This window comes from Osmerus mordax, chromosome 16, assembly GCF_038355195.1.
Source record: "Osmerus mordax isolate fOsmMor3 chromosome 16, fOsmMor3.pri, whole genome shotgun sequence".
NCBI lineage: Eukaryota > Metazoa > Chordata > Actinopteri > Osmeriformes > Osmeridae > Osmerus > Osmerus mordax.
Window position 1 is genome coordinate 11,433,627 of NC_090065.1, and position 11,095 is coordinate 11,444,721.

General features: G+C 42.5%; 1 protein-coding gene across 8 annotated transcripts; it reads right to left on the reverse strand.

Annotated features, from left to right (window-relative positions):
* Positions 1-20: 20 nt before the first annotated feature.
* Positions 21-10,518, reverse strand: ubtfl (upstream binding transcription factor, like). 8 transcript variants are annotated; one of them, XM_067253323.1, is made up of 20 exons: positions 10,346-10,518; positions 8,088-8,188; positions 6,900-7,075; positions 6,697-6,780; positions 6,364-6,519; positions 5,753-5,817; positions 5,539-5,659; positions 5,174-5,284; positions 4,677-4,804; positions 4,331-4,472; positions 4,169-4,210; positions 3,955-4,068; positions 3,531-3,680; positions 3,214-3,324; positions 2,723-2,808; positions 2,278-2,467; positions 1,941-1,988; positions 1,181-1,315; positions 784-882; positions 21-669 (listed from the first exon to the last, which is right to left on the reverse strand). In XM_067253323.1, the coding sequence occupies exons 2-20, from the start codon at positions 8,149-8,151 to the stop codon at positions 589-591; spliced, it is 2,103 nt and encodes a 700-aa protein (XP_067109424.1). In that variant the 5' UTR covers positions 8,152-8,188; positions 10,346-10,518; the 3' UTR covers positions 21-588. The 8 variants fall into 8 exon arrangements, with proteins under 8 accessions (XP_067109424.1, XP_067109422.1, XP_067109425.1 ...); XM_067253321.1 differs by having other exon boundaries at positions 3,196-3,324; XM_067253324.1 differs by having other exon boundaries at positions 784-879; positions 1,247-1,315; positions 3,196-3,324; positions 3,934-4,068.
* Between the last annotated feature and the right edge of the window lie 577 nt (positions 10,519-11,095).

Genomic DNA, 11,095 nt, shown 5'->3' on the forward strand with positions numbered 1-11,095 from the left:
GAAACCACACAGGGAGAATACAAGAGAAAAGTGCATTTTTATTATCGAGGGTCAGATGTTCAAATGGAGGGAAAGCAGCAACAGTCCTTCCTCTGTGCTGGCTATCAGCAAGAACAAAGGACAAAAAAACGGCAGTGAACACCTCAATACGGCCTTTTCCAGCCTAACTCTGTATAAACCAATTGTTCCAAAAATTCAAAAAGCTTTAACTGCTTCCGAAATGTCCTTTTTTTTTTTGTGTGTAAAAAAAACACAAAAAAACACGTTTTTAATTACACCTATATAAAGGCATTAAAAAAAATGTATGCATTAGAACACACAGGTAACTAAGCCCCTTTTAAAGTCAAGACATTGTCCCGTCAATGATTTAGTCTCTGGGTCATCAGGAGGAGAAGCTTGCTGCTATCTCCCATCTCCCTCCACCTCTGTTCCCCCCCTTCCCCCTGCGTTTCCTTCTAGTCGGAATGGGGGGGAGAAGAGCCCACGGGCCAGCACTGGTACGTCACCGCCACCTTCTGGTCAAGACGGGACAAATGAGTTGCGAGGAGGCGTGTCCCGCACAGCCCCTCCTCTTTGTGCAGGCAAGGGCTAGTCAGACTCCGAATCACTACTGTCCTCTGAGGAAGAACTGCTGTCTCCTGATTGGTCGTCATCTTCGTCGTCGTCATTCTGAGTACAGAAAACGTATTTTTCATACATGATCTGAGATCTTATCAAAAACCAAAGTCTCTTAAAAAGGAAAATTCTCGTTTCTAATGTACCACAAAACAGCAGGTAACTTGCCTCATCATCGTCGCTGTCGGTGCTACCTGAAGATTCATCGTCGTCGTCAGAATCGGATGAGTCAGTCTTATCGTCATCATCAGAGTCTGATGAGTCCTGCTGGAAATCACAGGGTCACCCATTTTCATCAAATAGTCAAACGTGTGTGTGTGTTGCATTGGTCTGAGCCCATATGTAACTTAATCTGTACTACTTCACAATCCAGAGCTTTCTAACATTCATCAAGCACCAAGAACACATGCCTAATGATCATCTACACATGCGCCACCCACGCCAAGATCAGTGTGTGTGTGTGTATAGTAGTGTGTTGGATGATGCATGGCAAATTTGAAAAGAATGAAAGGACTACGGGTGCATGTGTATGAGAGAATGAGCCTCGGCATGAGCAGTTTATTACCTTGGCCCGGTACGCCATGGCCCGCTTGCCCACCCCGACCCCCGTTGCTGCAGCTCTGGCACCTACCGCCTTCCCCTTGGCAGTCACACGGATCTTGGCGCTTGGTCCCCGTGCTTTGGTCGTGGTCCGTCGTTTCTACATGAACACAGGATAAAAAACGTCGGGTAGGAAGAGGGCTGTATAGAAGCCTGGGGGGCTCTTCCTTTTACCTTGGTCTGTGATAACTATAGGTTTACAAATAATACTAAACGTACTCCCTTCAAAACTACTAAGTCATACAGTTTCACCATTTCACTTTGGACAATCTTACAGGCACTGTCAATTCTAAGTAATGCATTTACACGTACAGTAGGTGATCATAATCCCTGGAGAATATTTGCGTACACTATTGACTTGTTTACTGAGTGTAAAATGTCAGTTGAGCAATTGTCATTAACAAAGCTATTGTTGCAACAGTTAGGTTAACTTTGTTTAACTGGGGAGGACTGGCACATACACAGAATGTTAAATATGCATAACGCATGAAACAATCCACCCTCCACACAGTATGGGTGTGGTTTCCCTACTCATCATGGTATGTTAACATAGAACTGGAACAGTAAAGAGGAATTTGTCATACAGTATCAGCAATGTTGTAATGTTTGGTCACAACTACTTATATAAATAGTATAAAACAAATTATTGCCGGGGGTCTGAACACAACTACAAAGGTTATACGTTAAATGTGGCCATATTGTGAGGAGAGTGCACAGTTACTCACCGTGGTGGAGAACTCTTTATAAACTGCCCGTTCATTAGGAGAGAGAGACTAAGGGACGAACCAGAATAAAAAGGCATAAATGAACTAACATGGGGAAATGGAAACAGTCACATTCTAGTTCAAATAAACAGGACCCTAACCTCAATTAATTTCATTCATTTCGATAGGCGTCTTTATTTTGTCTGTCGTAAGCAGACAAACCGAGCTGCTAATTGTATTTGGCCTTTAACATCCTTCTCACCTTACTCTACATCTACCCAATGTTGATATGCATAAGATCAACAACAAGGTGAAAAGTGAGTTGATATTTTGATGTGTAGGTCAATATCTGGCCTACCTTGACCCAGGCTTCCAGCTCAGCCTTGTACTCAATCTGCTGCTCCTCCACCAGCTTCTTGTACTTGTCCTTCTGGCTCTGGCTGAGCTTGTGCCAGCGTTTTCCGATCTCCACCATGCGTTCCTTCAAGCTGAAGTGGTTGAGTTCTCCGTTGGTCAGCAGCTCCTGAGAGAACATCTGGTAGCCACTCCTACAGGGGAGGAGCAGAGATGAGTCCAGAAACAACGTCCCTTTACGCTGAAGTACACTCATTTATGGCTACAATTTGTTGAAGGCTAGACTGTTTACACTGGAGGGCCAAACACACTGGAGTAGTGAGAAAGTAAAAGCTGTTCGAAAACAAAAGACATGGGTAAGTTGTTATGTATGAGACAAAAAGGGGGAAACAACTTTGTGAGAGTGAATACTTAACAGCCAAAGTGGTAAAGTATGTTTGTTCACTTACACTGGTGGCTTCTTGGGCTCCCCGTCAAATTTCGGTTTCCTCTGTCCTTGTCCAGGCGGGGGCGTCCTCATCTCCAACAGCTCCCTCTGGGGGTACAACAATGTATTTATGGGACTGACACAGTAGAAGCACACACACACACACACACGTCACAATGCATGAGGTTAATGACACTGCAAGTGATACAGACAAATCCCTTAATTCATGAACAGTCGAACATACTTGTATCACATACATATACAACAAACTAGCGTGTACCCAGATAATGTCAAGACGTGGTGCAATGGTTGGAAACAGATGCAGGAGAAAAGTGGGAGGGAAATGCATCCAAGGGAGGGGGAGGGAGAGAGAGCGTCGAGAGGAGGATGGCCACGGGGCGGTGCGAGTGGGAGGAGGGAGGGACAGGCGACCAACATTTTGACATTTCTTCAGCACACTGGAGAAGACAGTGGTCAAAACGTCTGGTCACTGACCACGGGCCGGTACTGAACCTCGTATCGCTTCTGGTCCTCAGCCGCCTTCTTGATCCATGGGATCTTCTCCTTCTTCTCCATAGCCTTCCAGGCTGCCTCCATGGCACTCTGAGCCTTCTTCCTGTCGCTCTGTATCAAACAGGGGAAACATAAGCACTCAGATGGACAACCGAAAAAGGCTTACGGCTATTTCTTTTTGTGTGCTGGTTATCTTCTCACCCCCTTGACGGTGTTGGCAACTGAAGTGAAGTGCTCAAATAAAATGAAGATATAGCAGGGCGATTCTAAAGTTGTATTGAGCCCTGTCGGTTTCCGAATCTCACACCCTCTCTCACCCTATACTTTGCCATGTAGTCTCCGATTACACTCTGCTGCCACATCTCCTCGGCCGTCTTGGGTGTCTCTGGGAGTTTAGTTCTTTTCTTGCTGTCCCGTTTGTTTGGTACAGCAGCATGTGCCCACGTCTCCAGCTCAGGACAACGCTCCTACAAAGAGAGAATCATCCGCAAAGAATAATGTTGACCATCTCTGCATGTTGGTTGCAGAACAGGTGACAAGCATTAACATTTCCTGGTAGGTCTAGTGACAGCTCAGCTTGCATTGTACCAAGAGGAAACACTTTATATTTCTAGACAGCTGAAAACTAAGCATCCACAGTTGACTGATCCCTTTCACGTGATATGTGACATTGCTTGCCTTAGAACCCAACATTCCCAAAGACTGAAGAGCTTGACATACCTGGACTTTTTTGAGACCCACCTTGGAGGAGGGGGATTTGGCTCTGTGAGGGCTGCCCGCAGCCCCCATACCCAACCGTGACCCCCCCAGCTTCTCCTCTGTTAGTACTCGGTCCCTCTCTTCCTCTGGGAGACTCTGTGGAAGCAGCAACATTTACCCTCATGTACTGAAGGTATATGTATGTATATTTAAATCTAATATTTTTTGCCAGAAATGTATTAATTCTTCTACTAACTTCTAGAAATCTCTGCAGGTCAATGTCATACTGCTTCTTTTTCTGTAGGCAAACAGTGGTGGGGTGGGGGGAAATATAGTTTTTCAGTATTATCATATTCAGTCATGGAAGTCAACCCAAGAACTTACAAGATTTAAGAATGCAAAACTTGTTAAGTCTGACCTGTTCACAGCGCTTCTGAAACATATCTTTCTCTTTTTGCGTCATCATCTTCCATTGCTTGCTGCACAGCACCATGCGCTCAGTGCTGGGAACATCCTTCATGTTCACCATTAGCTCAGCGCAGTACAAGGAGTAGCCGTTCCTACGGATTCAAAATGAGCTACGGTCACTATGGTATTCAACAACAGCACTTATATGTATGGTGGGATCCGATTGGACAACCAAGTTGGTTTTCATAATCCAATCATGTGTTAATAGCACCGGGACATTCATTATTTGTATTACTGACAATTTAATCACTCCACAACCACGGTGATCCATCTGCATATTTAGCACCAAGACTTACGGTGGAGGTTTAGTGGGTCTGCCGTCAAACTTGTCCTTGAGCTGGCGCTCTGCTTTGGTGAGGACGGACTTAACATGCTCGTCTGAATTTACTTCTGGGTGAGCTAAATGATAGGCTCTCATGCTCCCCTGCAGAGACAGACAGAGGTTGGGTCAGAGACACCCTGACCAGAGGCACAGTAACCAAAAAGAATATGAAGGCTGAGCAATCTTACTAAATTGTTCTACCAATGCTTTTGGCTATCAAGTTAAGCAGGTTGGCCAGCTAACAGTTTTCCTGCAAATCGGTCGGCACAGTAATGTCCTGAATTATGTTTTATTACATTCAACCTAATATGCTGGAGTACACAGTCTAAAGAAAAAACAGTGTCACTGTCCAAATACTTATGGACTGGAGTGTTTAACACTGATTCATGTCTGTATTGACCCAGGACTGCTATAGCCATCTGTATTGTTTTTCATCTTTTTATGTATATGTTTGAATATTTTAGTCCTTACCTCATAGTCTTTCTGTAGTTCCAGGGCCTTGCTGATCCATTTAAGTCTCTTCTTGTCTGAGAGCTGGGACCACTGTCGTCTCAGTGCTTCCTTGAGCTCCTTCTGGCTCACCTGGCAAGCCCAGAGGACTGTTAATTATTATCATTCATTACTTTAGCTGATTCAAATGGACATTTTCTTATAAAGGGTCAGGGAGAGGCGGTCAAGGATAGTCAAGTCCATGATTAGAGAATTTGCTGTGATTTGTGTCCATGTGTTTTTTTCTCTCCGGTAAAAGGGTGAACTAAAATGGTATTGATATGTAAAGGCTGCTCTGCCTTTAAGTAAATCAAGCAAGACCCTTTTTTTCCTCAGGCAAAACTTACCTCTGGGTGTAGCTTCATGTAGGTTTTCTTTTCATGGTTGTACCACAGTTGCTGGGGTGTTTTGGGCTTCTCGGGGAGGTCTGATTTCTTTCTCTCTTCTATCAGCTCTGGATGGTCCTCTCTGACGGTCAGAGTGACATATGCTTCCTTTGAGACCCATATTTGTTGTTATTGATATAAATGAATTAAAAATAATATTTAAAATAATTCTTACTTAAAACGTGCCATATTCTTCTCAAAGGACTCCTTCTCTCTTTGAAATTCTGTAATGTATTTTTGCTGTTGGGAACAAATAATACATTACATTTATAAAAGATGAAACAAACCAGGTATAGTATCACTATCTGTAACATCAGGCTTGCTTTGCTGCTCATTTAGAGCCTGCTGACTCCTCCATACAGATCTAGACATACTTTATTGACTTATTGCTTAAAACACTCTGCTTTTGCACTGCACCACAACATGGTATCTTGTACATTTGTATTTTTTGTAATATTTGTATTTTTATATTGTAATTTACGGCAACTTATATTTATTCCACTTAGTACTGCTAGTCTATGTACCCTTAGTATAGTTAGTCCACATATTTAAATTTTAGGTATATGTTTATTGTATGCACCTTCCTGCCAAAGCAAATTCCTTGTCTGTGCAAACTTTCATGGCGAATAAATCCCTTTCTGATTCTGATTCTGATTCTAAATTAAACTGAAAGTATAGGTGGGGAGCAATTTCTACACCACATATGCATCATAAATAATCCAAATCAATCTTTACATACCGGCTATAGATGTAACAATACATCAGAAAGAATTAGTCAAGCCAAACCTTTTTCTTCTCTGGGAGCTCCTTGTATTTCTTCGAAAGAATTTTGGTCAGGTCCAAGTTGCTCATCTCTGGGTGAATCTTTGCATACTTGGCTCGTTTCTCCATGAAGAAACGGAAATATGGCGTGAGGGGCTTCTTTGGGAAGTCAGGGTGCGTCTAGAGGTGTTGGAAAGCATCAGTTGTCATTCAGATGTTCATTGGACAACTTCAAAAATACATTTGCAACTGTGTTCACTGCAACACTTCTATATACTTTCATCAGAAGAACTAGGTTACCAAATTGTAAGAGCACACGCCAATGTGATATGACCATTTGAAATTCGTATTCATTACCTTCAATTTCTTCCCTTTGTAAGGGTTCTTTACATACTCAATTGCATCAACAATGAGCTCGGTCATGGTCCGATATTTGCGCACCTGAACACAAAAAAACACGTTCCAACAATAAATAAAAAGTTTGGGCTTTTTCTCCCCTTCCTCTTTTTTTCCTCCCTGTAACATCAGTAGTGACATATACATTACTTCTTCTAGTTTACCTCTGTTGACACCTTTTGCCACTTTTGTTTGCACATGTCACTAGTGAAACCACCAAAGCAGACCTTCTCCCAGTCAAAGTGGGACTCTGTGGTCTTGTACTTCATGCCATCCAAATCAGGCAGCAAGCTACGGATCCTCTCCAATAGAGTAAGACACTCTTCCTTACTCCACTCATCTGGCAGGTAAACACACACACAATATGCAGACACATGAGTACACAAAACACACACATACCATGTACAAATCAATTTAGTTTATAATAAACATAACAATGATCTTGACCTCAAGTAACCATCTAAAGTGAAGTTCAAACTTTAGGACATTCAGACCAAATCTTGCTCAATTGGATAAAAAACTAAAAAATCTATACCACCCCCGGACTTTTCTTTCTCTACACGAGAAGAGTGAGTCATAGAGGTGCACTTGAGCCCTCCAAACAAGTCTGCAGGAAAAATCCTGAATAACAATCATGTTTGATATTCAGGCTACATTCCAATATACTCGAGTCCCATAGTGAAGGGTGGTCAGTCAGAACATAGCTCAACTTTCATTGGCAGTCTTTCTTAAACATACACAATCCCACGTGTGAAAGATTGGGGGGGTTGTGGGTTCCCAAGACTGAAGCATCTATAGGAGTATATATGATCTCCAGTGTGTAACCTATTGTCTGGTTAAGTACATGCTTTCAGGACAAGACTGTCCAAATCTGTGAGAGCCTGTTAAACATGGTGTAATGGTCTTCCATTACAAAAATTGTTTACAGAGAACTAAAATGCTCAATTTAGCCACACATGCTCATTTTCATCTGCAGTCCCTTGCAGGTTGTTGGCATTTAAAACATTAATAGCAAACATAGACAAGCACATAGGTACAGAAAAAACACATAAGCACAGACAAACAGAAAAGACATAACCACCACCCCAAATTATGACAGCATGTTGGATTGTGGGTATATTTGTATGTGGGTATCTTTCCACATAGAAAATACAAAAGACAGTAAAACTAGTCATGTTTACGGCAATCACTGTTGACACCTTTCCTTTAACTGAGTAATTTGTGGAATGAATAATTGCTGTTGCTCTAACACCTAGATCATTGTGGTGGGGATACCACATTTAATACAGACATAGCCGCATATGGAACATCTGTTTGTGAGTGACGACGTGGTACCGTAGTCCACAGCTCACCTGGCTCCGTCTTTATCCGGCTAGCCTGGGAGGCCGAGGACACGGCGCTGCTGCTGCCGTTCATGGTGCAGCGTCTCGGTGCAGGTCAACTATCCGACTCTCTAGCTGGCTGAAACCACACAACCGTCACTCCCTTGCCACAAAATGACATATCACATTTCATGCCACCGTGAAAGACTCAGGGTCAGATTCCTCAGGCATTGTTTGAAAATGAAAATTTTAAAAAGTTCCTGAGATTTGATAATTACATTTTCCGAACTACTAAATCTTTGCTTGCTGGGAAGCAGGGCTACTGGTAAGTACATCTTTAAAGAGTGGTTTGCTCGCTGTCTCGGACTGTTCTTACATTCAGAGGGAAGTTATGAAATATTGGGCATCTCTCGCAAGACCCTTGCCACAAAATGCAATTGAGATACTATAATGATCTGTATGACAAAACTTATGAGTCAGGAACAGTGAACCATCTCTATAGGAGAAAGATCTTCAAAAGTATATAAGTAGATATTGCCCTGGGGACATACATAGGCTACATTACTTCCCCTTAACTTCACCAATGACACCATTTTAAACTGCCTAAGAACCTTAATAGATCAGAATTTTAATCATCTTACTCTGATAAGACAGTTCGTTGGACTTAATCAATGTCATTGAGTCTGCATTGAGTCAAAAACATTTATTTTGATTCCAATATGAAGTCAAATACAGTTTACTCTTATGGTTACTATGGTACTGCTACTATGCTGCTTGAATGATGTGCTATTTGCAGTATGGCTGTTGATCGTGTTGGTGTACTCCAACTAATGCTTGCTGTGTCAGTGTGTCACTGAACTCGCGTTGAATGATCAGGTATGGGGGTCCATATTGCTTGTTTGTGTAACGCTGTGGCGTGGGTTGACAAATGCTTTCTATGTAGGCTTTTAGCAAAGGCTGCCACTGATGCAGGCTTTCAATTATAACACTTATCACCTTGTAATGGGGATCTCAACGTGTAGCCCTTGGCCCCAGTAAGTGTCACAACCCTGGACATGGGTAGTGTGAGCCACGAGTTTAATCTTAGCCTCGGTTACACTTGCAATACGGGTTTAAACTAGTCGGGAGCACCGCGACTGCTTATCGATGGTCGCTATTGTTGTTTTGCTATTACGTAGCAGGCTACACCAAGGTAGGCTCCAAGCTTTTGAAACGAAAGCCCCCAAAAATGATGTGCAAATTAGAAATTGTCATATCCTAATATGCTAAAGAAGCGTATGGCCCTCACTAGAAGTAGGTTAAAGTTCCGCCTAAACAGAAATGTCATGCGGTCGTCCCAGGGAAAATTGGATCCTCTAATGTTGGGAACGGATTACACATTCCGTGGCGCGCGGCTGACTAGAGCTGCCAGAAACTACGCGCCTTCCCCGTCCGCCTCGCCCGAGCGGTGGCGCAGCTGTGCATCCGACCGAGGCGCTGCTTTCTCGGTGTAGCATAAAGTGTCATTATGGCCCGCTCACAAGGTCAAACTTGGGAATCCTCAACTAAGGTTTATTTACTACACTCATCGAAGATATAATGTGCATGACAAAGTTTTCATAACCAAACAACTTGTTTTAGTAGGTAGTTGACTACGACCCAAATATAAGTTAATTTGGCTGAAATAACAAACCTAAACTATATAAACGTACAGTGCACAATATCCCATTTGGATAGAAATAATGGTCTTAATAGCATTGTCCGAGATAGTTACTTTCTTGTCAAGTTTAGTGTGGTTACTGAGCGGTAGGCTATTTGTTAGCTACCCCGTAATGGCGCCCTAATTCCGGCAGGACATTAAACGTAGCATCCGCTGCACGAATTTTAGCTACATCAACATGTTTTTTTTTTAAATAAAATGTAATCAAAAAGGTGACATGCTTTTGAAAGGCAGCCACGAAACCCAAGTGCAATGTCAAATTATCAGTCTAGTCTATGTGTATGCTAGCTTGCACGTGTATTTTGTCACGGAATCGCAGTATTTAGCTGTCTGATTTAACAAAAACGTGACATTAATCAAAAATGGCTTTATTCGTATGAGGTTATCGCTAAATAAAATTATAAAATTGACAAGAAATAAGGTATTTAACTACTTAAATAGCTGAAATATGCTAGGTTGCATTCGAAAGCGGGCTCGTCTACTTGCTCTCGCCCAAGAGCTCACACTGAACAGCCGCCATGAGTGTTACAAAGACTCGGGGAGGAACGATTTGAAAATGGCTTATATCTTCTTCCGAAGACAAACAAACACTCACCTTCTGTGACAGTTTGACACCAGCGTTGGTATGACACTAATAAGTATTCGCGGTAATAATTTTTGGTTGGTTAAAGTGTATTTTTTAAGCCGTCAACCCCGGGGAGTCAAGTCGAAACGGATCCGACAAAAGGAGCGTCTAGTTCGGTAGGAAACTCCGCCCAGCGCCGCAGGGGGAGGAACTCCAAAGGAAAAGATGCGAGAAAAAAGGAGACAAAAGGTGGAGGCTGCTACGCACGACAATCAGCTACAAAATTAAATGAAAAGTGTAATATTAGCTTTCAATTTATAATGTAAACGTATGGCGTTGTTATTTGTCGCATAAAGTGGGTATTTCAAGACAACCTGTAGCGAGTCATTAATCGTTCAATTAGTATCCAGTGTTGACACGCTAAACACTATTAAACAAAAATCGACTAGGTTGCAACATTCTGAACTGATGATCCCCTGCGAGATATGGATAGTAGCCTGAAGCTTGAAGACAGATTAGGTTCAGAACTGTTAAGAAAAAACATGCTTCGGTCTTCGCAGTTGGACCTGCTTATTGACCCCGTGTCTGTCGTCCACGACCATGTAGTAAGGATTTTCTGCCCTGCTAGTGTTCCAACGGTGTACGAGCCAATAGAAAAGGACCGTTCTGAGAAGGAATACAGATTTCCAACCCCCTGCCTAAGGTACCTCCTCTAATTCAGCTGTGGTGTGAACATAAACAGAATCTCCTTGTAGGCTTTTATTTGTCAAAGCT

Coding starts and splice junctions, on each gene's coding strand:
- ubtfl (XM_067253318.1), bottom strand. CDS start 8,151: ATGAACGGCAGCAGCAGCGCCGTGTCCTCGGCCTCCCAGGCTAGCCGG. Junction 3,325..3,530: donor ACTACATGGCAAAGTATAGG/GTGAGAGAGGGT, acceptor TGTTTGATACAG/AGCGACAGGAAGAAGGCTCA. Junction 1,989..2,277: donor AGCTGGAAGCCTGGGTCAAG/GTAGGCCAGATA, acceptor TTCGTCCCTTAG/TCTCTCTCTCCTAATGAACG.